Source organism: Citrus clementina, unplaced genomic scaffold, assembly GCF_000493195.1.
Source record: "Citrus clementina cultivar Clemenules unplaced genomic scaffold, Citrus_clementina_v1.0 scaffold_2, whole genome shotgun sequence".
Classification (NCBI taxonomy): domain Eukaryota; kingdom Viridiplantae; phylum Streptophyta; class Magnoliopsida; order Sapindales; family Rutaceae; genus Citrus; species Citrus x clementina.
In genome coordinates this window covers 28,795,849-28,822,020 of record NW_006262688.1, presented here as the reverse complement: position 1 = coordinate 28,822,020, position 26,172 = coordinate 28,795,849, and the positions used below count along the sequence as shown (strand labels likewise).

The 26,172-nt window shown below is 33.5% G+C and overlaps 4 protein-coding genes across 5 annotated transcripts in view; 2 read left to right on the top strand and 2 right to left on the bottom strand.

Annotated features, from left to right (window-relative positions):
- The window catches only part of LOC18053134 (LEAF RUST 10 DISEASE-RESISTANCE LOCUS RECEPTOR-LIKE PROTEIN KINASE-like 1.1), a 12,300-nt gene extending 7,370 nt beyond the window's left edge, over positions 1–4,930 (bottom strand). The window contains exon 1 of the mRNA XM_024190515.1: positions 4,026–4,930. Coding sequence (XP_024046283.1) covers positions 4,026–4,806 — 781 coding nt within the window. The 5' untranslated portion in view covers positions 4,807–4,930. The remainder of the gene's footprint in view (positions 1–4,025) is intronic.
- Positions 4,931–7,605: 2,675 nt separating this feature from the next.
- Positions 7,606–8,843, top strand: LOC18053131 (thioredoxin-like 3-3). Its single transcript, XM_006448348.2, has 3 exons — positions 7,606–7,841; positions 7,943–7,968; positions 8,513–8,843. Exons 1-3 carry the CDS (start codon positions 7,695–7,697, stop codon positions 8,730–8,732), a joined length of 393 nt encoding a protein of 130 aa, XP_006448411.1. The 5' UTR covers positions 7,606–7,694; the 3' UTR covers positions 8,733–8,843.
- Positions 8,844–17,379: 8,536 nt separating this feature from the next.
- Positions 17,380–22,373, top strand: LOC18053130. Of its 2 annotated transcripts, XM_006448347.2 has the most exons (6): positions 17,390–18,008; positions 18,539–18,750; positions 19,933–20,194; positions 20,338–20,423; positions 20,506–20,597; positions 20,935–22,373. In XM_006448347.2, the coding sequence occupies exons 1-6, from the start codon at positions 17,709–17,711 to the stop codon at positions 21,165–21,167; spliced, it is 1,185 nt and encodes a 394-aa protein (XP_006448410.1). In that variant the 5' UTR covers positions 17,390–17,708; the 3' UTR covers positions 21,168–22,373. The 2 variants fall into 2 exon arrangements, with proteins under 2 accessions (XP_024046065.1, XP_006448410.1); XM_024190297.1 differs by lacking the exon at positions 20,935–22,373 and having other exon boundaries at positions 17,380–18,008; positions 20,521–20,599.
- On the bottom strand, positions 22,153–24,456 carry LOC18053129 (putative glutamine amidotransferase GAT1_2.1). Its single transcript, XM_024190296.1, has 4 exons — positions 24,147–24,456; positions 23,058–23,788; positions 22,734–22,940; positions 22,153–22,605 (listed from the first exon to the last, which is right to left on the bottom strand). Exons 1-4 carry the CDS (start codon positions 24,235–24,237, stop codon positions 22,348–22,350), a joined length of 1,287 nt encoding a protein of 428 aa, XP_024046064.1. The 5' UTR covers positions 24,238–24,456; the 3' UTR covers positions 22,153–22,347.
- Between the last annotated feature and the right edge of the window lie 1,716 nt (positions 24,457–26,172).

Here is a 26,172-nt window from a genome sequence, read left to right as displayed (position 1 = left end):
CCCCCCCCCCCAAACTCCCAACACAAATCCACCACTGGGATACGGAATTTTACTTGGGGTGAATTTGTTTTTTTCTTAATCAGAATGTTAGTAATGCAATCAACGTCACATATTATGTCATTGTACTACCCACTGTATCATTAATTATGAACGATTTGCTTGTTATAATAATAAAATTATCTACTTGCAATACCATTCAGAATCTAATGCAGATAACTTCTCTTGAACCAACAATCAAAAACAACAAAAGGCAATTCTATCGCTTAGATTTTTCTGGGTGGATTTTGCAGATTCTAGGAAAAATGGAAAATGTTTGGAGATGTAACAGCAACTTCAAGTCACCTCCGAATGAAACAAAATAAAGATCTAATTAGGTGACAAACTCAATTTAAACTACACTAACCTAACGTCCGATGACTGAATAATCAAAATTTAAGTCATCTAATAGTAATTAATAGCTTAATTCAGAAGTACAGAATTGAAAAACTCAATCTGCAAATAGCAGTCACCTAAAACTTGGAAGTGAAAAATTTATCCTCAGATTAAAGAAGGATTATAGTTACGTTGCTTCTACGAAAAGTGGGAGTAAAATGCAAGGTTTGAAGTTAAAAGATAATATTTGATACTCTACATAAAGTAGGGGATGTAATATACAACATTTGATTTTAACATGACCCAACAACCAAGTAGATATTATCTGCTTTGGGCACATAATCTGTCGCAATTTTGTTATTGGGTTTTGTAACCTATAACACATCTACTTGGTTAGGACAACTCAAAACTTATAAACTAATCTAAGAATGCACTCGCTAGAGATGTAGGATATTATATACTTTCTCCCACAAGACCTCACATCCTGGAAAAATATTGGGAACAGTATGAGATCATATCATTAACATATTCATCCCCACATTGAGTCGTGAGTCGGCTCTAATATCAATTGTAACAACCCGAGCCCAACAACTAAGTAGATATTGTCTGCTTTAGGAATTAGGAACATAACCTGTCTTGGTTTTATTATTGGGCTTTGCAACCTAAAACGCATCTACTTGATTAGGAGAGCCCATGACTTATAAACCAATCTAGGAACTCACTTGTTAGTGATGTGAGATATTACATGTGTTGTATAAATAATCAGTTGTAAAAAGAATTAATTAAATATTTAGTAAAATTTATTTTTACAAGTACTGTAAGTTTTAAAAGCAGTTGTATGTGTTTAGTAAGTTTTACTGTTAAACTGCTATCATAATATAAATGACTAAATTGGACATAATGTTGAATAAAATTTATTTATACATTTATAAATATGTATATAAAATATGTTTTATTGTGTATTTATAGTAATTGATGATTAAAATAAATATTTTGTATTAATTTTTATTTTGTTATCTCAATATAATTAGTAATAATAATAATTTATTTCCTAATTAATAAGAATAATTTTAGATTTTTATAGTATATATAAAGATATATATGAAATTGTATTAAGTATAAAACTGATTCTTAAAATTAGATTTTGAAAAACTATTACTTGTCAGTTTTTCAAAGTCTGTTGTAAGATAAGGTGATTTTGACAAAAATAATTTCTATAAAAATTTATCAAAAACCAAAATTAATTTTTAACTTTTGAAAATCACTATTAAGACTTGTAAAAACTCACTCTAAAATTAAAATTAAAAGAGCATATAATTGAAATAATTTATATATATATATATATATTTCCAAACACAATCTTAAATTTTAGAAATTAGTTTTTTCAAAAACTATTTATAAAATCATATCAACCAACTAGGCAGTCTTTTACAACCAACCGATTTTTTTTGGGGGGGGGGGGGGGGGTGTTGTTGGGGGAAGGGGGCAGTTTTTCAAATTTCAAAGTCTACTCTTTGGGAAAGAAATACTATTAAACTAAACAGGTCCTGGCAGCTCCTGCCTAATAACACAGTCAATGGACAACTGAAATCAAACTTGGGCTACAAGACATTAAATAATAAAATGCATGCCTCCGTTACGAAATACTATGCTTCAGTAAACAAGGGGAAGTTTGTCAAATTCTAGATTTCAAGTTGATGTTTTGGCACAGTCAAGAGAAAGGGGAAAAGTGTTGCAATTGCAATTGTATAGGTCTTATATGATATCTTTGGGATGGGCCAAAAGAATAGTACAGGAAATATCTAAGCACGTAGCAAATTTGAGATTGTGAGGCTAAATGCAATGGCTTCGTTGACTGAAACCCGTATGTACTACACGCTAGTGCGTGTATAGATAAATATAAAGGCCTAATGAAACAGTTTGCACCTAATAATTAACTAAGTATTGTTTGCTTTGAGCGAATTGCTCGTCATGATTTTATTATTAGATTTTGTAATCTAAAACGCATCTATTTAGTTAGGAAAGCTAATGGTTTATAAATCAATTTAAGAACTCTCTTACTAGTGATATAAGGTATTATGTACTTTTTTTTTCTTGAAGATCTTGCATTCTCGTAAGGGTCTTGGAAAACAAAACAAAACAAAATCACATCATAACATGTCCATCGACATAACAGGTTGCGAGTCAACTCTACTACTAATTATAACAGTCCAGACCCAACAGTTAAGTGTGTAAGTAAATATTATCTGTTTTGAACATACTACCTACCATGATTTTATTATTAGAACCCAAAATGAGGATCTCATGTTCTCTTGAGTAACAAAATGAAATGAATAATCTAAATCTAATAACCAATTATATAATTCTCTGCTTTGAGCTCATAACCCTTCACAATTTTATTATTAAGTTTTACAATCCAAAATACATTTACCTAATTAATACGTGGGATTTTGCACCTAGATTGAGGAAAATGATCTATATTTCTTACGCAAACTCCCGGACCTTTCCTCTGTCAAAATAATATTTTAACAATTGTCCAACTTATTTCAAGCTCAACTCCCCCATTATAACTTTTATTACTGCTAAGTGCCGATTTTGGTGGGTTAAGTCATAAGTGAACCGAGTTCAGATAGGTTTTTGGACCAGAGGCTGCCACATTTTCGTCCCCCACTCTCCGAACGAGTGGACACAATGCGCCCAGCGTGTTGCCCCATGTGGCCATTAGCCCACAATGTATTTTAGGGATAAAAAAAAAAAGGAAAAAAAAAGAGAGTTCTAGAGATGCACGATTTGTATTTTCTCTTGTTTAACCACTGGAATTAGAAGCCATTTGTAACACCACTTCAACCACTCTCTGGGTACGTCTATAATGCGATTCTGTTTGCTACAGATTTCCCACTTCCTATTAAAGATTGTAATTTTTTCAATTGTTGAAGTTTTACAATAATAATAACGAAAAAATAATATGATTATTATTATTGTTACTATTATTTATTATATTCATTATTATTATTATTATTATTATTGATAACAATTTTTTTAAAAAAAATAATAATAATTACAATTATTGTAATAATAATAATAATTAACTAAAGGTATTTTAGTAATTTAAAATAGTTCATTCCCATTCTTAAATAAGTAAGCACAAATAAAAATACACTCTATTCTAATTCTAATTCCTATAGCTCAAGTGAAAAAATTATTATAATTCCTATTCATCACTTCATTCCAACTCATTTCAATTCTTATTTATTCTGATTTTAACTTGGTCCAATTACTAATCAGTAAGTATACCTTAAGGTCATTTTACTAATTATGATCATGATTGATTAATTTTAAAAAGAGTGAACATTGCAATAAGATGGCCATATCATGGTATATATGTCCTAATTCAAGAGAGTCTCTTATTTATGATAAATAACAATTATCTATATTCGTAAAATTTTAGAGTATATCAATGGAGTTCCAACTCACGCCCTCAAATATCCTAAGAGCTAATCGTGCCCGATGAAGATGATGAGGTTTAAAAAAATAAAATAAAATGAATCAGAAAAGTTAAATTTTCAGCCAACTTATAGTATCAAGAAAGAAAATCTAAAAGCTTTGTGGTAAATAATAATTGAAGAGAGGGAGAAATTAAGAAACATACATACCGGGAGTACATTGCTTAGCATGCGGCCTGTCAGGGCAATAACACTGGAAATGGAAAGTATCCGCATCGAAGCCACACCTGCCGCCACTTTCCTTACAAACGCGGCAGTCACTCGCTCTCCATTTCAACAAAAACCCTTTTCTCACCATTTCTTCAATCCCAATATGATCACCCATCCCCTCTCCATTCATATCCACGGCCACCGGTGCCACCGCAGATTCTTTACATTGCTTGGAAGCAGAATCCAAATCAGAATCATCCTCAAACATTCCCAAAACTGTATCATCACCTGAACAATTACCAGCCAGCAGTTTGTGCCGTAACAGTTTCTCAGGCAATGAGTTGTTGCAGTTGTACAGAAACACCGCTTGTTTTTGGTCGGGAGCCAGCTGGAACTCCGCGGGAAGAGACACGTTTTTTATGCGAGTAAAAGTACAAGCAGCGTCGCTGTTTGTTTCAGAAAAGGCTGCGTTTGATACATGAACAGAGTGATTATCGTATACAATTTTCTCAACAATGTAGTTGGTATCACTGGAGAGTTTGAGAACTGGGTTCCCTTTGTCATTGCATGAGAGATTGAATCCAGGGTACCCACAATAGGCTTCTTGTTGATTTTCGATGTAGAATGGGAAGCTTATGTTTTGGCCATCGCCGCAGGTTTTCGTAACGCAGGCTAGATATTGACGGTCGATTTCTCCTGAGACTGTTCTTGCTAGCAATAAGCAGAGAATGAACATACAGAAGCTTGTTAATGGAGAATCAGATATTTGGGATAAGTCCATTTGTGAAGTTGGTTGGAATCGAGTCTGGAGAGAGAGAGAGAGAAGATGGTTTTGATGATTGAATATTAGATTAGCCAGTGAGAGTTGGCGAGATAATATGTTTGACTTGTGAAATTGCAGTCTTTGTCTTTGACAAGCCTCATAATTTGGACTGTTGAATTTATGGCAAATTAAGACTCTTACCAAAAAATGCAAAAAAAAAAAAAATGTTGGGCGGTGGTAAGAAGCAGATGAGCAAGTTGACCCAGTTGTGATAAATTTGGTAACGTATTTAATTAGATTTACTTATGAAGAGTTTAATATACACTTTGAATTTAATGTACATTACTTTTTTTTTGACCAATTTTAGAATATTATCATCAGAAACATCCACAATAATAAAAAAGAAACTTTCATCGTATTGCGGTTGAAAAATGAAAAGTATCCAGATTCAGACTTTTTTTTTTTTTAATTTTCTTTTTCATGAGAGTTCACATGCTCAAGCAGGTGATAACAAAATTAATATTTAAAATAAAGTAACCGTGTGATAACTCACATGATTTTGGCCACTCTGAGATGGGCTGTCCTAGTCCTAAGCAAGTTGTCGTACGCAAACATGCATCTTCACCATTCTTCGTTTTTTTTTTTCCCTATTTAATTAATGGGTATTATTACATATTGTACCTAAATTAAATTTAATAATTTATGTAACACACAGTACGTGGATCTATCAAAATTAAATCTTCTCCAGCCCCAAATAATTTATCCGAAAATCCGGATGGCGTACGAGATACGACGGTTTTGCTGAATGCCTCGCTAACAAGCCGTCACTTCTGATCATAAATTGAAAAGCTTTAAATGTTCTCTTTTAGAAATCAAGCACCCAACCGAACGGATGACGTTGAGATGATTTCACCGTTGCTTTTTTTTTTCTCCCCCCCCCTAATAAGTCTCTTATAACCATATATAGAATATGGATTATCCAATTAGTTTCCTGAAAATGGAAATTTTGTTACTGAATAGTGAATACTAATAATAGATAGATTGTCAAACGTTATCATTGCTATGGAGAGAATTAATCTAAGAGCCAAGAAAAAAACCAACTAGAATTTCATCTTCTCCGCTTTGTTTTTCTTTGGAAATAATTTTTCTTTTCTCACTTGTTTGGTCGTTATGTTCATTATCTCTTCGAAATTATTGTCTGTTAAAATAATTTTGTAACTTTTAATAAAAATTTTCATTTGATTACCAACTAATCAATAACTTTTTATTAAAGATTTTGCTTGTGCGAATTAGAAACGATAAGATTTACTTCATTCAAGATATACCAGGCCGAGTAGTTTAATCAACATGAAAAATAATAACGGGTAATCTAATTCGGCCTTGACATCATTTGGTACGGCCTGCTAAAAATTAAGCCTGGCCCAAAGCGACTGGTTCTGGTCCTAACTTTATATTATTCAATTTTTTTGGGTGCACTATTATATTTAATTTAATATTTTCTTTTCTTTTCCTTTGAAAAAAATTTAAAAAAATGAATACATATTTGCTATGTTTGACACACTATATTTAATTATTTATATTATACTGCCTTATATTATTTAATAATGATTATTATTCTCTGTTGAAAAAGTAAACAAGTCATCACAACAAAGAGAATCGATTAGAAAAACTAAAGTAATTTTATGTTCTTACATCACCAAGAATATTCTTTAATTACAAGCAAAGAAAATACATGAACATTATATCTGCACCAAGGTAGCCAAATCGACAAAATATGGCTTCCATTTTACCTTTTAGTATCTTCACAACACCAGGTAGTTGCTTCATCTTCTATACAGGCAGATTCCCAAACAAAAAAAGTACAGAACTTGACTTGGCAATGACGGGAGAACTAGAATAACAAGGGACTACTAGCTTCTTCACCTCAGGTATCATATCATCTCTCCTTGTCAATTGTTGCCTTAGTTTATATATAACTTCATATTTGCTGAAGACATCGCAGCCAGATCCTGAGACAGATGGTGAATCAGAGAACAGTTTGAATGATGAAATGGCTTTGGAGGGAACTCAAGGCGATCATGGGATGGTGCCCACCTACCTACATAACCCCATTCTTGTTACTAAATTCTGGGGCATAATAACAACTCATTGAAAGCAATTTTGCCGAGCCCGCTGGGCTAGTGGGCTTCACCAAAGCGGGGTCGTGAATGATCGCCTCAGAGGCAAGAAAAAATGAAAATTAGTTTATGCAATTTGATTGCAATTTAAAGAATGAACAACTTTCCTCCAATTTTCTTACACGAGGACCGCACGCAAATCGCAGTGCCTGCGATGAAGAAATTACCATTAAGCCTCACAATCTTAATTAATCTTATGCGTGACATTGGCGGTCACTTATGCCTTCTGGCCTTTATTACAATTATCAATTGAGAAGGATGTATGACGCCATGTTACCAAGATACACACATGCCATCCAAATGAAGAGCAACAACTTGCTGAAACTGTTGCAAGAAATACGTCACTACAACGTTGGATTTCGGAATTAGGAGTCCTCTCTCGTCCTTTTTCGATTCTGCAAAATAAAATAATATAATATAGAGTACAAGCCGAATGCCAAAATCAATATTTACTTTTGATATTCAAATTTGAATGATATTTTTTTACCCATCAAGGAGTTGATTTTTTTTTTTTCTTTTTCAACTGTCAGTACTCAGTAATTAGAATTTTGTAGAGCAATTGATGATTTCTGTTTATAAGTTTTTATTTAATCAGATTAATCAGATTGATGGGATTAGATTTAATCGGGTCAATCGGGCTGAGGGCGGGTCGGGCTTTTTACTTTCCCTATGGTAATGACCTTACAGTAGCACTGGCGAGTTGCAGCTGGGATTCTCTCTCTGTGAAAAATGGAGGGCAATTTCGATGGTGAGAAACCAAAGAAAGACTTAGAGGGCATGATGGATCTTAATAATCATCATGGCCACTTGAAAACTGCGTCCAGTGATCAAAATCACAAGGATATTCTTCTTCAAATTAAGTCCTCTAAAATCCCTGTGAGCCCCTGCCCCGTAGCTCTTTTTTTTTTTCAAGAATTTTGCTTCCCTTTGCTTCCTGACAATAATTAAAATATTTCTTTTGCTTTTTTGGCTTCCAGGCGGTTATCAATTACGGGGCATCATGGTACGTTTTCCAGGTTTTCACAGAAATTATTAATTAAAATCCTTGTTATCTCCTTGCGGGTTCATATAATGAATTCAAACGAGCACCAGGTGTTTGATAGAAAGCATGTTTGGGCAGGAGGAGCACTTGAAAAGCTTAAGTATCATTTGTGCTCCAACAATGTATAGATAAATATTTTCTTAAAAAATTGTTTTCCAGAAGACGCTAGGGATCCTAGCTATAATCTCAACATTTCAGAGGTGATAGCTTATCTGTAATGGCCATGTTAGTCAATTAATAATATTTATAAATAAATTGCCACGTCAATTGCGACTCAAATGCTGGAATAATAGTTGAAGTCCTTAAAATTATTGTTTGTTTTTCTTTTGAAGACTTTTTAGTGCTCCTAAAAGCAGTCTCTGTATTTGTTGCTTTAATACTTGAATGATAACATAAACCGTAAGCTTTTTGTAATTACACTTCGTTTCGTGTAACTGCTAATATTGGCTCAAGTGCAGAAAAAAGTATTAGTGTTCCACATTTGTGAAATTGTTATCATTTTCAGGTGTGGAGTGTGCAACCAGATTCTCCCCGCATTCTGTAAGCTGAGCAACAATTTTCCCAAGCTTTCTTTCATTTATGCAGATATTGACGAATGCCCGGAAACAACTCAGCATATTCGTTACACGCCTACATTTCATTTTTATCGTGATGGTGAGAGAGTAGATGAGATGTTTGGTGCTGGAGAAGAACGCCTGCATGATCGATTGTGGTTACATTCATGAAAACATGTCTTTTAAATTAGCTTTTGTTTAAGACAATTTGCTGTGACCTGTGAGTGATATGTATTTTGTCAGACAATATACGGATATACCCTTTGGCTCTTAGCTTTATCATTTTGCAATTTCTCTTTTACTACTGATGCTTTATTGATTCCATTTGGGCATACCCTTTATAATCTGATTGTTGTGCTAAACATTAGTAAGTATGTTCACAATGAATTTCATAAACAGAAATAAATTATAAATTGAACTTCGTTTGTAACCATATTGAGGAAATATGTCATTGCTCAGGCAATTTTTTTGTGCTATTTTTAATCCTGTCCATTGTGCATTTTGAGGTTGTTCCCCATTTTCATTGGGAAATTTTCTCATTTAACCACTTTCCAACTTTTAATATAAACAAAGACATCACTTCAATTTTTCTTACAATAACAACCATTTACAAAGCTCTCAGACCAAATTATCCCTAAATTTTCAAAACAAAACACACAAACATATCTCCCAATATTCACCTAAAAACATCGCTTGAAATATGCCCACACAAAGTTCCTTCACTTTCGGTGTTTCTTGAGTTTTGCCAAGTTCATTCACTTCCAGCGGCAATTTCCTTCACTTCCAATGGCGAGTGTGAGTTATTTTGCTTCCAACAAGTTTCTTTACATACGGTTTCGGTGGCTTAGGTACTTCCTTGATTTTTTTAAATGAATTTAAAATTTTTTTTTGCTAAACTTGTCTGCTTGGTTCATCATTGATCATGGTTAATCACTAGGATGTATATTGGGTATGAAAATATGAGAGTTTTTTGAAAATTAAGATATCTAATAAATGGCACACCAAGTGTTTGTTTAAATACCTCTAAAAAATTATTGATCTAAATTTAGAATTATTTTGAGGTTAAAGAGAAGGTTGGTGTGTCGGCCAATCAAGAACGTAGATGGTTGCCCGTGTTACCTAAAATTTGGCCATGTCAAGCTTGGGCAAGGCGAGTGGCTTTTCCCCATCACCCAACCAAATGCCCATGCATGGCGTGGGAGGCTGAGCAACGCGGGCGACACGCTTGCGTCGCCCAACCATGTAAACAAGTAAAAATATGATTTGGTTGGGCGATACATGTTGTCGCCCATGTACCTACGTCACCCGCTTTTTGGGCAACAAAATTGTGTCGTCTAGATTTGTTTGGGCAATATATCATGTTGCCCATGTATCGGACGATGTAGGTACATGGGCGACAACAACTGAATTTGGACGATAGAATTCCGTCGCCCGAGTTTTCTGATTGTTTCAATTTTATTTTTTCTTTAAAATATTTACCTCAGCGTTGCACACATACGAATGCATTTTTCTTTTTTTGTAAGTTACTTAATAATATTTAATTGATGAGATTGTCTACGATTTTACATAATAATTAAATTATGATTAGATATATTTGGAATCATTGTGGGGAGTTGGGAAGGTTGATTTAGTGACAATAGATTACGAGAGTTTAGCAGGCTACGAAAATGGTTGGGAAGACACGTTGTTTGAGCCTTGGGTGGACGTAGACATAGTATGCATACAAATTTTTTTTTTTCCAATCTCTCAACTTAATAATAATTAATACGTAATAATCCTTTTATTTAATTTGATGTATATGTCTATATTCTAGTGAACTTCAAAGGAGGTCATTGGTTGTTTGGCTCAATTGGATCTAAGAAAAAAGGAGATATGGTTATATGACTCGTCGATTGTGCTTTACGATGACTCAGACTACTTCAGGAAGCTATTACCACTCAGAGTTATCATTCCTCATTCGTTAGCACGAATAGATTTTTACAAAACACGTGAGGATAAGCAACCAAATAGATGTTGGGAATGTAAACGTTTTTACGATTTACCGCAACAAACCCTAGGTAGAGGCGGCTGTGGAGTGTATATGTTAATGTACATGTCTTATCTAATGTTAGGTCATATACCTAACTTTAGCTATTGTGGAGATTTGCTTAGGAAGAAGATTGCTATGGATATCTTTATGGATGAAATTATGTAAAAAGACATATTATTAAACACATACTATTAAGTAGTCTTATTTTATATTCTTATTGTCAATTGATATTTTCAGCAGCCACCAAAATCTAGCAATATGCAACTCTCTGAAAAGTCAGGCGACACAGGTTGTTGCTCGGGCGACACAGCTTGTTGCTCGATTTTCCCGAGACCTATATAATGCTTGATTAAACCAAGCAATAGATAGCTCTCTAGAAAATCGGGCGACACAGCCTGTCGCTCGGGTGACACATCCTATCGCTCGATTTTCTCGAGACCTACACATTACTTGACTAAACCAAGCAATAGACAGTTCTCTAAAAAATCGAGCGACACAGCCTGTCGCTCGGGCAACACATCATGTCGCCTGATTTCTCCGAGACCTATATATTGCTTGACTAAACCAAGCAATAGACAGCTCTCTGGACTTTTCTTCATAATTCCATATAACTTTGCAATAAATTGTTCAAATATTGCATCTTTTTGGAAACAAAATGCAGTAACTTTTCCATTATCATACTCCATACGACCATCCTCCAAAGTCTTCCACGCTCCATCAAAATATATCTTAAGAACTACCGACTCCATTAACTTGATGCAAAATAATAATACTACTTTATTAAAAACATTGCAAACAATAACATTATTATATTAAATAAATAACTAATTATCAACAAATTCGGGTGATCGAGGTGACAACACTATCGCCTAGGCGACAGTATTGTATATTAATACTTCGCCCGGGTAACAAATACCAAAATCTAGGCGACACGTACCTGTCGCCAGGGCGACAAGTCAGTCTAAGCTTGGGCGACAGTTTTGTCGCCAGGGCGATAGGTACTTGTTGCCTGAATTTTGGGTTTCGTCTTCAACATTGTTCAAAACTCATTTTCGTCGGATTTTGTCGAAATTTTACTAATTTCTAAACTTATGTCCTCATATTTGAAATACTAACTAGGCAACCCAAGAGGGGGGGTGAATTGAGATTTTAAAATTTAAGCTAAGCAAACCACACAACAATTTAATTTATTGCCTTAATCAAATTGAAAACAATAAATTCAATCATGCACAATATTAAAAGAGTAAGGGAAGAAAAAACAAACACAAGGATTTTTACGTGGTTCGGCAATCCCCGCCTACGTTCACGCCTCCAAACTCACCCGCTTGAGGATTTCACTATCCAAGCCTCCCAAGGCTTCAAGTTTTTGCAATTGACTTCCAAGGTGTCAATGAACTTGTACAATCAAGAGATCATCTCCCCAATCTCTTCACCCCAAGTGGTTCTCACACTTGTACACTCACAATTTGATGAGAAATAAAAACTACAACAATAAAACTCTCTTTAAGAATGGATATACAAATGATAGCTCAATGAAGATTTAATCTATGATTATTTTCGAATTTGAAGCTCAATATAAGTTGTGTGCACTTGTTTATGCTTGCTTAGGTTACCAAAAATGAATTGGTTTTGAGTTTATATAGTTTGAGCTCCAAAACTAGCCGTTATGCACATTTTAGTCATAACTGGCTTACCGTTTATGGACATCCGGTTAGCCGCTTAATGTTACCGTTACAGCCACAATTTTGAATTTATGAACATCCGATATGCCGCTTGTGAAATCCGGTTAGCCGTTTAAGCTCCAGAAGCTTACTGCCCAACAATCGGATTACCGTTTGTCAGGATCTGGTTAGCCGCTTGCTACAGTGACTGCTACAGTTAACTATTTTCTAAAATTACATTTTAGCCTCAAAACTTTCCATAACTATACTAAGGCCCAAAAAGTTATAAATTTTACAAATCGGTCCAATTTCATAATCGCTAAATAATACTTGTTATTTCTAAAACTTTTTGAAATTATGATATGGCCCAAAATGATATGAAACTTTTCAAATAAGTCATTTTCTAAAATTTCAAGCAATACTTGTTGATTTCAAAGTTTTCAAAATTCTTTCAATTAACCCATAAACTTGAAAAACAACCAATTTCATAAAACTATTTTTCCATTAAATATGAAACCTTTATAATGAGAAAATAATGATTTATTTAAAAAGTATAAAAAATAATTTGAGCTTAAAAGATTAATCATTCTTAATCTTGTTTGTTATCATCAAAATCAACATTAAGGAAACATATATGTTAACAATATTAACCATTTAATATACTCACATTGTAATAAAATGAACAACTAATTTTTTATATAAACACAATAAAAAAATAAGAGATAAAGATTGAAGAAATACTAACTTTAACTTCTTATTATCCTTTAGTTTGTTGCTTGATTTTGTCTTCAATACTTGGATAAATACATTAGTTTGATGAGTGTTAGATAGATAAAAGAGAGGTTGAGTGATAGTTGAATAATGTGGGAGAGGTGAAATGAGGAGTGTTTTGGTGGTGTGTGTAGATGTTTAGCTGTTGCTTGAGAGTTGGATAATATTGGGCGAAATATTTATGTGTTTTATTTTAAGAATTTATGGGTAGTTCAGTTCCAAAAGTTTATAAGTGATTGCTATTGTAAAAAAAAAATGAAATGATGTCTCTTTTAATATTAAAAGTTGGAAAGTGGTTAAATGGGAAAATTTCCTCTTTTCATTCGGTTTTACTTGGGGTGAATTTCAGGGTTTTGACTTTTCGATGTTTCTTTGTCAGAGATGTATGGCCCTTCATCTTAACTTTCTAGGTCCAGTACTGCAGTCTTTAACTCTTAATGATCGAGGGTAAAGATTTTCTCTGTGCCTTCCACTATTAAAATGCGTTATTAAGTTTTATAGGTTTAAGCCATTTCCTTGAGGTTTACTTGTTCCTTGATGCAAATTATACTAGTTTATATAAATGTATAAATTTTAACTAAGTTTACGCTTCTATTCTTTCTGAAAAATTTTATTTGATTATTATCATCATTTGCAGCTGTGCTTCGATTGGAAGCACACATGACATTGTTCCAAATGCATTACAATGCATCAACGATTCCTCCAATAACAAAGAGAAATTTAATCCCGCGTACATGCTTTCTGACGGAAGATTGGAGCCGGCAGGGAGAGTTAAAAAAATTTCTCCTTCAATTTGTGGGACAGCAGTTTTTAATGTAGATTCACATAAAGTCAGCTCATTGAAAGCTTGCTAATGATGAGAACCAGCCAACAGGTTGCTAATGCTTCACAACATCCATTAAGCATCCATGGAAGTGTAATGACAAAAGAAAGAACCAAGAAAATGAAGAAAGGATTGAATGGATTAATTGACCACATCTCAAATTCATGCATTTTTCAAGAAATTAATGTGCCTGAATTGAATATTTGAGATAGTCAATGTTATTCAACATTTTAAATCTGATTTGATTTGGAGTGGCTTGCATGAAGAATAAATAAGGCGTTATCAAATAAGTAAGAAAATCTGGTATAATCTTTATTTCCTAATCTATTTTTGAAAATAAAATCTTTTATTTCCCTTTTATTTTTAATATTTTTTTAATTTAGGATCAATAAGATATTTTATTTCTTTTTTTATTTTATGTTGTAGTTAGCAATAAAGAAAACATTATTCCATTAATAAAATTTAACTATATAAATCCATGTAAATCTATTGGAAATTTCCTATCGGAGTTTTTCATAACAATGAGAGTTTTTCTCTTTTTAGTTCTTCAAAAAGTTTTTATAACTTATCAAGATATTATCTTATGGCGTTATTTATACACTTATTACTCACAATTTTCTCTTATTTTTTGAGTGTGGCATCAATCTAAATTTTTTATACCATTGGTTCTTATTTTTATAGATAAAGAGTCAAAAATTTTATTTATAATTATTTAAATTTGAATTAAAACGATCCTTTTTTTTAAAAAAAAAAAAAAAAACTCATTATATTTGGAGTCTCACTTATCTTTGAGTCCCAAACCCAAAATCCAGACGTCATTTTCAATCTCCAACCCTCTCGCATCTTTTGCTTGGTTTTGGCGCCTCACCGCACCTCACATTCTTTGCCATAATGAATGTAAATGAACAAAACCTTTTGCTGTTCTCAGTTTCAATTGCCTTCCATGGACGGCGCTTCCAAACCAAAACTTCAATATAAATATGTTTAGTTCCAACTCTTTTAAAAATTTAGTCAAATGAATTGTACATTGTACATGAAATTGCATTCCATCTGATGAATAGTCTTGATCACCAGGCAACCGTTCCATTATTATTATTATTGGATCATTTATTTATTTATTTGTACGTATCTCTGATTATCTGTTTCATTTGATTATGTGACATGTGACCTACCGTCACGTTATCTTGCCCATTTTTTGGTAACTTGGAAGTGAGACGACGGAATAATTAAATAAGATTTGTGTTATAAGATATGATAAAAATCAAATGTCTAATTGTAACTGGTATTCCTAACCATCGTGGTGCCGGGGATGCGCGGATACCAATAAACAACTTATTTGCGTGCTAGGCACACACAATATAAAATCACAGACCATAAACATTTGGTTACTCTCTTGAGTCAATAATTGGCTATTATAATTGAAAGAGAAATTTACGACATACTTTTCAAATAATAATAATTATTGAGTCTCACGAACATGTTGAGTTATTATTAAGCTCGATCCATTTAAAAATTTTCACCTACATTTAATTATTATTTATTTTATGACACACTTTTACTCGCACCTCCTTATTTTTAATCAGAAATAACCGGTCCTCGTCGATTTCTTTTTTAACGTTTTTTTAAAAAATTATTTTGTGTTTTTGTAATTTAAAGATTGATTTGATTTTCTTTTTCAAATGAGTGGTCGGAGGTTTAAATTTAGATGACCGTGAAATTTCTTCTTTGTGGTTGTAGCACAAAGACATAGATAATTAATATGGCCCACGCATGTGTGAAGAAGGACCTTTCAAAAAGGCAAAAATATTAAATACAGAGAAATGATAAAGGTCACCATGCAACTAAGGGTCCCATCAGATTGAGATTGCTGTGGATCTATTTGTCACTGCTCAGCTCTTTTGACCGTCCATTTCTATCCCCAAACCCCATTAGAGGCCATAAAATTGATGAGCTGGTGAAAGTTGTACATTCATACTTCAAGAGTGTCGACGGTTGAACCATAATTCATGGCGTCCGATTACGGTGTAATTATGGTACTATACTATAATTACATTCAGTCTAAAAGTAAATCTTGTTCTAACACAGTTTTTTCTTTTTCCTTTTTTTTAACCCAATTAAAGCCTCAAGATCAGTATAGTTTTAAATTGGAACTATATATGTACAATAGATATACATGGTTATTATTCGTTTATTTCTTTACAACATTTTATTAGGTTTAGTTTAGACTAGATGTAACATCTTGATCCTAATTATTCAATTATTTTTTTAAAATTTTTTGCTCACATATTATGGGAAGACTTAAAGTATCCATGTTACGGATAAAGTTAAGATGTGAAAATCAACTTAACCAATGAAATGATAGCATTTGAATTTTTCAATTCGAGACAATGAAACTCGGCTTTTTATTTCGACATGATTCGATGAAGTTAGTCTAGTTTATTTGTGTTGTTTCAACTTGATTTATGTTTTCGCTTAACTCATGTTTTTTTTTTCTAAAAATTATTGAGTTGAGTTGGCTAATATGTCATTGGTTCATTCTCGAAGTCAGAATTTTGAATCTCTCAAAAAGTGTGAGAGTTTATTTATTATTTATTATTTTATTTGACTTTTAGATTTCTATATGAACTTCAATTTAACTAATATTAATGTGTAAGGCTATAACTAAGTAATGGTAGGAGCTCCACAAGATTAAAAAAAATGAAAAAATATTTTTTTTATACGGGTGTCTTTAATTTTTTAAATGTGAATTTAAGATTTCAAAATATTATAAAAACATTTCATGACCGTGTGAAATTTCAAAATCCACATCGCACCGGACAAGGATTTTATTAGGTTGGAGTCTTCATAAAAACATCTACATCGAAATCAAAGTAAAATCAATTAAAAACATTCCAAAATAAATATAATTAAGATTTAAGGGAAACTAGTTAAAACGACGCAAGATAGGCAAGCCTCCAACGTGGAAATGTGACCCCACGATTTCCGCGAATCGTTGGCGCGTTTTCACACATTCAAAAAAGGCGCGTCGCCAGGAAAAACCCTTCAAATCCCTCGATACAATCGAATGGGATAAGGAAAAGACAGCTAACGCCACATCGAAAATCCCACCATACACGTGTCCATGAATTCGCTCGACAGATGGCGACACGTCTGTCCTCAGCCCCAATAACTAATCCTTATTTCCCATTTTCCACCAATCACAGCCTGATTTTGTCAAATCTGCTTTTTACCTATTTTGGAAATTCAAAACGTAACACAAATATGATACAATAACAAATAGATCCTTTTTTATGATAAACTACTACTGAAGCCAGCATTATATTATCTGAGTTCCTAAAATTGATATTTTGTTATTAGAAATATAATTTTTTTATAATTTTTAAAGATAGAGGACGGTTTAAATTTAAATTAATTTTTATTTTTATCACAAATAACCCATCAAAACTCAAAATTTTATTTTTTTAATATAAATTTATTGCAGAGATCAACGATAGAACATGCAGCACAATATGGACTCGTAAAATTGAAATATAAATTCGTAACTTATCTGTGGTTTTATGAAAGTTAGGGGCCCAGATGTTAGCGCCACAACAAACACATATAAAATAATTATAAAATTAAAAAAATAGTAATAATTGTTTTCTTCTTCCTCTGCCCATCCATTTATTCAGTCAGAGTCTGGTTTTTGAATCTCCCTTCTTGCTTTCCTATATCTTAACCGTTTTTACCATTTTGCCCTTCGCCTTCCCCATTTTAATCGCTAGGGTTTTATTTGACCGAACTCTTCTCTATTTCTTCTGATCTAATTCTCTTTCTACCAAATTCTCACATATTTCTCATCAAATTCTCGTCAATTCCCTAAAATGTCTGGTGCCGGATTGCAGTTGACGCGTGGTCGCGGCGAGGATCGGTTTTACAATCCGCCGAAAGCGCGACGAACGCAACATTATTTGCAGAGAGCTAAGAGCGACGTGACGCCGAGCCAATCGTCTGAAAAACATTCGCTTGCGGCGGTTAGAGAACCGGAGGACCGGACCGGTTCTGATGACACTCCCAAACCGGTGGCCCGGCCTGCTTTTGAACTGGCGGTCCCACAGTTGAGTAATTTAGAACGGTTTTTGGAGTCGATCACGCCGTCGGTGCCGGCGCAATATCTATCCAAGGTTTGATGCTGATTTTTTTTTTTTTTTTGGCTCTTCCTTCAGTTGCATTAATGGATTTATTAAGAAGAATGAAGTAATCGATCGAATTTAATTTTTAATTTTGTAATCAAAATACATTGTTTAATTTTCAGTCCGTTACAACTTTCTTTCAGTATTTTTGAATATTTCTTTCATTTATAGTTTGTTATGATAATAAAAAGTAAGTTTCTGTTTATTGGGAAATTTTACTTTGGTCTTTTGGTAAAAATAAATCTTTTTAAATGATTATTTTATATTGTAATTTTTTTTTAATTTTTCGATTTTTCATGCTGAATTGCTGGTTTTGAATTTTGTTTTAGATAAGAAGAGAAAATGAAGTAATGAATTGATTGTACTTTTGTTTGTTATTGAAATATTTCTTTTAACTTTTACTCTGTTACGTTTTCCTGTAATTTTATAGTTTGTTATGATAAATGATGCAGCTTTCTTTTAATTCGAAAATTTTACTTTGTTTTCTAAATAAAAAAATACAAATTTTTGAATTTGGGCAGACTACAATGAGGAGCTGGAAGACATGCGATGTGGAGTATAAGCCATATTTTGTGCTTGGTGATTTATGGGAGTCGTTCAAGGAGTGGAGTGCCTATGGCGCAGGAGTTCCTCTGATTCTAAACAACACTGATTGTGTTGTTCAGTATTATGTTCCATATCTGTCCGGTATTCAAATATATGCCGACTCTAGTAAATTATCCCAGAAATCAAGGTAAAGACTATGTGAATGGCATCAGATTTTGTTGGGTTTCATCGCAATATTTGTATGACAATCTAATTTTGTTTGTCTTTAGAATCTCAGTTTTAGTAAGCTAGCAGTTGCTTTATATTATTATATTTTTATTGAGAGTGTGCCATCTTTATCTGGTTTCAGATGAGGTGGTGTAAAGTCGATAACGATTCTAATATGTGATCTTTTTATGGATGGAAATGAATGAGATCTTGTATTGCTAGGGACTTATTGAAGCTTTTGTAGAATTTGTCTGTATAATTACAGATTCCATTATAGAGTTTGGAATATGAATTATTAAACTTCCCTAACACTCCTGTATAATTTTAGTAGAAGGATGTGGATCAACTATTCACTTTTTATTAGATGACGTTGACAAGGAACAACAGCAACGAGGGGAAAAATGATGTTGGTGATTGGGGTAGATTATTTTGAACATGTCGAGAACTCTGTCCTTACTATATTGATGATATATGGCTGTTTATAATTGATTGCTTGATTTGACATTGTCTTCAGAGAATGAGTGCATGCTGTATAAAGTTCTTTCAAATCTGAATTAATTTAATGATCAGATCCATTATGGTTTTACCAGTCGAATTATGAAGCATTAGCCGTATTGTGGCCAAGGAATTTCCCTAACAGTGGACAACCTCCTTGAAGGAAATGGGGGTAGAGGATTTGATGCTGGAGGGTTGGTTGAGTTTAAATAAGCTATTGTCTAAATCTTAATGAGTCGTGCTTAAATATGCTATAAGAGGTTGGCTGAGTTTTAAATAAGCTATTGTCTAGGTCTTAACGAGTCATGCTCAAATATGCTAAAAGTGGTTGGCTGAGTTTTAAATAAGCTATTGTCTAAATCTTAATGAGTCATGCTTAAAAATGCTATAAGAGGTTGGCCGAGTTATAAGCTATTGTCTAAATGTTAACGAGTCATGCTTAAATATGCTAAAAGAGGTTGGTCTCAGCTAAGATGAAGACCTATCTGTCTGGTCCAGATTATAATCTAAGGCAACTGTTCAGTGGTTAATATTTCTCAAATTCTTTTGCTTATTCCTTTGTTTTTGAACTTTTTGGTTGGTGGTAGTTCATTGTCATACAGTATTCAGAGGAAGATGATTTCATTTTGTTTTGGCATACAAAAATGAATATTACTCTGTGTGACAGGCAACCAGGTGAGGACAGTGACAGTGATTTTAGAGACTCAAGTAGTGATGGTAGCAGTGATTGTGAAGCTGATAGAGGGCTTAAAAACTGTAGAGATGAAATTACTCGTAGAATGGATAGATTTTCTTTGAGAGACCAGCAGACTGCACTTCAAGAAGGCTTTTCTAGTGATGAAGGTGAATCCACAAACTCGCAAGGTCGCCTGCTATTCGAGTATCTTGAGCGGGACGTTCCGTACAGTCGGGAACCTTTAGCTGACAAGGCTAGCACTATTCTCCTTTCTTTGTTTGGTCCTTTTGACAAAAATTAGACATCAACACCATGTCTGGATATGTCTTCTCCCTTTTAGCCCTTACTGCTTTTTTTGTCTTTTTCTGGACTAATTTTAATTCACCTTTGGCTCAGTTATCAGATCTTGCCTTCCGGTTCCCTATGCTGAAGACACTAAGAAGTTGTGATCTACTGCCATCTAGCTGGATTTCTGTGGCCTGGTATTATCATTTACCATCACATATACCTCTATGGGTCTTGTTATGTGTGTATGAATTCACTGTTCTAATGAAAATTTTGTAGGTATCCAATTTACAGAATACCAACAGGCCCAACACTAAAAGACCTCAATGCTTGCTTTTTGACATATCATTCTCTTCATACACCTATGGGAGGTAAGTCAAATAGCTTGTATTGATTTTGTAATACCTAAAACCATGATGGTGATAGTAATGTCATTTCTCTATATGTCTATGGTTTCTTCTGGTCCATATGTATAGATCGATTAATTGTGTGGGTTCTTGGTAATATTGAAGCCACTTTTATTATTTAAGCACTATTTATTTGGCACAGATGCCTTTTTTTTTTCGTCCCGTGTAATTTTGAATTATTTCTGTGTTCAATATCACGAGTTATATGTACGAGTGTATGATTTATATTACCACCCACTGAATTGTGTTATCTCATATGCTTTTGTGTGACTTATCCTGTCGTCCGTTTGAATATTTGAAGGTGCACAAGGTGCGCCTTCTCCTGAAGTGTCCTATCCCAGCGAGATTGATGGTGTTCCTAAGATGGCCCTACCTGTTTTCGGTCTTGCTTCATACAAATTCAAGGGATCTTTGTGGACCCCTACTGGGGGATGTGAGCGCCAATTGGCAAGCTCCCTACTGCAGGCAGCTGATAATTGGTTGAGATTGCTTCAGGTCAATCACCCAGATTTCTTGTTTTTCTGCCATAGGTGATGTGAGGATATGAGTGTAACGGTAATGCTCCAATTCTTGAAAGCAAATACTGCTCAGTTGTGGATGGAATACAAAAACTATGAGTTAAAGTTGTTCTGTATCCTGTAAGTCATAAGCAATTTATATCGAAAGTTGAAAAAAGAAATGCACAAAATAGTGGCAGTCTCTTCAAACGGAACGGGAACAACTGCAAAGGCTCAAGTGAATAGTTTAATGAAAGCTGCTGAAAGTGCTGAGCTAAACCGAGGTGCAGATGTGGTCTAGGCTTGAATCAGTGTTAAGCAAGTTTCATTTTGTTCTTTCCTTTATTTATCTCAAAAGTATTCCATGTTAAAAGAAAACCAGGCTCTTTTTTCTGTCCTGAGTTTAGGATTTAATAATTCATTTACATCTTGGAGGGGATTTTGATAGGTAGGTTGTATAAGTATCAAGTTTGAGCAACCCCAGACATATGTACTAGGCACTAACTCTTATGTTTGTTAACTCCATGTGAAGATCAGTGTGTTAAAATATAAATGATAATGATTAGGTTAGTTAAAATTGCTCTTTTTTTTTGCTTTCAGTTTTGTTTTGGTTAATTGAGTTTGCTGGAGTTGGTATGTTTAAAACGCTTGTATTTTCTGCTGCTATTAGGAATTAACTTCCCCAAAGTAGTTGTGAACTAGTCTAGTTTCTAGCTATTTGAATTTCGGCATATGTATTATCATCTTATGATTGCAAGTTACTGCAGTAGCAGTAGTTGTGAACTAGTCTATTTTTTAGCTATTTGAATTTCGGCATATTTATATATCATCTTATGATTGCAAGGTACTGCAGTAGCTTTTGGTGTTGATAATTGGAATTCTATGTTTTTATGGTCTAGGCTGTAGCTGCAAAGTGCATTTTTGCATGTAACTGCAGAGAAATGAGATGTTTCATGAATAGCTAATTAGTCTGGATTTAACCCAAGATCAAGATTATGTTCAGTACAGGAATACCAGTAGTATGGCCAAAAGTGCCTCTAATGTTTTTTCCTTTGTTTGTTTATTGAAGGGGAAACGGTTACATACATATAATCATCGCCCCCAAGTTATATATAAAAGAAGAGTAAAAGAAATAGAACCTGAACAAAAACATCCACATAAAAATCACAGTTCATCCACAACAAATGACCACCAAGACAGTACAGGGAATGAACAAGTCAGTGGCTGATGTCTTCACTCACAACTAGATCATGAAGCCTTTTTTCCAATGCTTCAGAACAGATCTGACCCATCATGTGGTAGAAAGATATGAGATCAGAGAGCTGTCCTACAGACATCTTCCCGATTAAATTCCTTGCAACTCTCTCCCTCTCCTCATTCATCTTTAGTCTTTCAATATATGTCGAAGCATTCCTCACTGTTGCCCCCATTTGTTTCAGCCTGTTCTCTTGCTGCAAACTCAGCGCTGTATTTGCCTGTAAGCCATGTTGCATTGCCGTTAGAATTGTGATGCTCCAAATGTTTTCACTGCTTTCATTATGCAGCAGTTATCGAGTTGCATTAAGATGGAATTGTTATAATTAGATTTAAATCTTCAGCTAACCTCTAGGAACTCTGCTCCAACTTGCAATTCAGATTCTTGACCTGAAACCTTTCCACCTCCCGAACTGTACATGTTTCTAGCAATTGAGAAACTTCTCACAATTACTTTTCTCTTCTTCTCTATTTCCTGGTCAAGCTTGACAGATTTTGGGATGCTTGCTGAGCAACTAAGCTTCTTCTCATAAGCAATCACGGCCTTCACAAATTCCTGCACAATAACCCGCAAACATTTTTCTAATGGCAGTTCCCACAAAATCATGCTATTCTGAAGAAGAAGAAGAAAAAAGAGTAAAACAACTGCTTGTACTAGCATAATTAATGTTACCTGATATGCAGATTTGCATCCAGGATAATCAAAATTATCCGAATCCTGGTTCCGCATTCTTTCTGGATGAAATTGAAGACCCATGATAAACTTACCCTCTTGAGGATTATAAGCATCAGGATCATAAAACCCTTCAATCAAACCATCAGAAGCAAAAGCCATTGGCACAAATCTTTGAGCCAACTTCTTCACTCCTTGATGGTGATAACTATTCACCATGATTTCCATTTTATTCTCCTCCAATGAATCCCTAAACCATTGGTGCAATGGGGTATCCTCTACAACCTTAACCAAGTGCCTATGCCCATCATAGTTTTCATAGTTCATATGAACAACTCTTTGACCTAATGAACAGTTTTTTGACATCTCTTTCTCGATGTCTTGATAAAGCGTGCCACCACAAGCAACATTAAGGACTTGTGACCCTCTACAAATTCCCAAGTATGGAATGTTTCTTTCCAAGCAAAGCTTTGCTAATCTTAACTCAATAGTGTCTTTTTCTTTATCAATGGCAGTGTCACTGGCATGCAGCGCTCTAATCTCTTCGAGTTCTTCTGGTGCAAAGCCGGATAGTTCAGCATCATATAAGGATGGGTCTATATCTTCCCCTTCGCAAAGAAGAACCCCATGAATGGGCTCAAAGCTTTCTAGTAGCATGTGAACGCCAGTGACTCTCGGGACTATCACAGGCACTGCTCCATAGCTTACAATGAGATCTAAATGATATTCTCCTGCTTGATCATTCAATGAAAAGTTCTCTTTGTTATTAGAACCCAAGAAAATTGCTTTGAATCATTTAACAAATCTATAACAGTAACAAGCGTCACAATAGATCATCTAGATGATAAAAGAATTACATTTACATGTATACTAAAGGCACATGCTCTCATATGTTGCAAAGAGAAAACTATGAATGTTATTCAATAAATTAAAATGTACATGAACCTTTAATAGAATTCTATCACAAGAAACAATTAGGAACTGACGTACATACAATATACAATGATATATACAATATACAATGATATACATATTAAAAGAACAAGAAATAATGGGAACAAAATCGAGATCAGAGATAGAGAAACGAACCCACGAAATCGACAAACTTGTTCTTGCGAACGGTACGTCGAGAGACGATGAGAACCCTAGGAAGGATCATTGAGAGATCAGAAGAACCCATTGAAACACAAACTTGGATTATTTATATATTTACAAGCTTCAAAAAGGGTGCTAAGAGAGATCTCAGAAGCTTTGAAGAGGTGAATTGAGCCTTATAATAAATGTCACTTTCTATATATAAACAATGAAAGCATCTCTGGAGATTAGAGTTTGATCTTCTTCTTTAATGTGGATTTTGTTACAAAGTAGAAGAAGTGATGAGTTCATATATTGGTAAGATTAAGATTTTATTTATAGGAGATGAAAGAGGGTGATTGAGGAGTCTAGTCGCCGCGTTTATGCACATGTTATTATGGGATTTGTTAATTTGTTTTCTTTTTTTGTTATTTATTTGTTGGCGTTATCGTAGGTTAAGTCAAAACTTGATGATTATATTCCGACGTGTTAGATTTAATGGATAATGAGGTTTTGTTTGAAATAACTGATTGATTCTTTTTCTATTTTAGAATATTTTTGCGTTTAATCTTTTTATTAGTGGCTATTTTGATTAGTTTTGTTAATTATATTTTGTTGTACAATTGATATTACTATATATACATATATATTGAGGAATTTACTTAATTGGGCATCTCTCGAAAGAAATAAAACATTAGCTTATAAGTGAAAGCTAAGCTTAAAAATTAAAATACTGCAGGATCGGATATATATCAAGTATTTTTTTTTTTCATTAGTTATTTACTCCACATGTCTAAATTAATTAAACAAGATGCATAATTTGTTTGGTGGATTATTGTCATCAAAATTTGTCTTATGTTGAGGTATGCAAAAGGATTGGCAGCCTTATTTAGACTGTTTGGATAAGAATAATGATGCCCACGATTCCTAAAACAAATAATACAAACAAAAGTTCGGATTGGTTGTAAGCAGTTTAATTATTCAATCTTTAAAAGGTTATAAGTCTAAAACTTTCATTTTGGAAAAAGGAAAAAAAAAATCAAATGACTGGATGAAATAATTTAGTAGGTACAACTCTCTAGCTACCAATTGAATAATTTCGATTGGTTATCTAAATGAATTTTCTAGATTTTTTTTTTAATATAGAAAAAAATATCACTCGTCATTGCCGACGACATGGTTTCATTTTACATCTTTATACAAGTAAATTTATATTTTTGACGACAAAATTCATATATTTAAGGAATGGAGTTGCTTCAGCTAATACAGGCATCATTTATTGATTCGTCAAATGCAATAAAATATAAAAGTTTTAAATAATGTATGTGCTGTCACACATAAGACATTTGATTTATGTAACCTCATTTTGATCAAGTGATAGCATCCATTATAATTTAAGTCTCCAGCCAGGACAAAAATATATGTTTATAGTTACCTAATTGTTTATCAATGAGGTATTATTTTATGAACTGGATAAGGTTATACCATATTTAAACTTATCAAGACAAGAAGAGAAGAATCTTAAAATAGAATATGCTTGATATTTAATCATGCTAAATTTATGGATTTTGTTACCCTACATAAATAAGGTACCAAACATAAGTAAATAACAAGCGTTTGATTTTAAGGACAAAAATTTAACGGTTGTGAAAATATAAGGTAACAGTAATAAAATTTGTGGGGAGTTGGGAATGCTTATCAAATTTATGATGTGTGTTACAAGGGCCTTAATTCATTTATAAGAACAATCTATAAGATTTTAGTTTGATGAAACTGAAATGTACCAAGGTTTAAATTTTTATTTGTGGTTTGTGAGAGAGAAAGGAGTTGAATAAAACAAGAGGAGCGTTTTGCTTTTTTATTTCAATGTATACTGTATAATTTAAAAATCCAAAAAGTGAAATTGAATCATTACGAATTCAAAGTTAAAAATGACTTCCATAATTAAATTGTCAATACACACACATATATATTCTCAAAATATTACAGAGTTCAACATTTATAACTTCTCAATTTATTTACTCTTCAGCTACCTTTGAAA

Bases quoted from the DNA above. Each gene is read 5' to 3' on its own strand.
- LOC18053131 (XM_006448348.2), top strand. From the start codon at position 7,695: ATGGAGGGCAATTTCGATGGTGAGAAACCAAAGAAAGACTTAGAGGGC. The intron at 7,842-7,942 runs GTGAGCCCCTGC...TTTGGCTTCCAG, and splicing joins TTAAGTCCTCTAAAATCCCT to GCGGTTATCAATTACGGGGC. The intron at 7,969-8,512 runs GTACGTTTTCCA...TATCATTTTCAG, and splicing joins ATCAATTACGGGGCATCATG to GTGTGGAGTGTGCAACCAGA.
- LOC18053130 (XM_006448347.2), top strand. From the start codon at position 17,709: ATGTCTGGTGCCGGATTGCAGTTGACGCGTGGTCGCGGCGAGGATCGG. The intron at 18,009-18,538 runs GTTTGATGCTGA...GAATTTGGGCAG, and splicing joins CGGCGCAATATCTATCCAAG to ACTACAATGAGGAGCTGGAA. The intron at 20,195-20,337 runs GCTAGCACTATT...CCTTTGGCTCAG, and splicing joins GGGAACCTTTAGCTGACAAG to TTATCAGATCTTGCCTTCCG.
- LOC18053129 (XM_024190296.1), bottom strand. From the start codon at position 24,237: ATGGGTTCTTCTGATCTCTCAATGATCCTTCCTAGGGTTCTCATCGTC. The intron at 23,789-24,146 runs GTTCGTTTCTCT...ATGATCAAGCAG, and splicing joins CAAGTTTGTCGATTTCGTGG to GAGAATATCATTTAGATCTC. The intron at 22,606-22,733 runs GTTAGCTGAAGA...CATGGCTTACAG, and splicing joins TTGGAGCAGAGTTCCTAGAG to GCAAATACAGCGCTGAGTTT.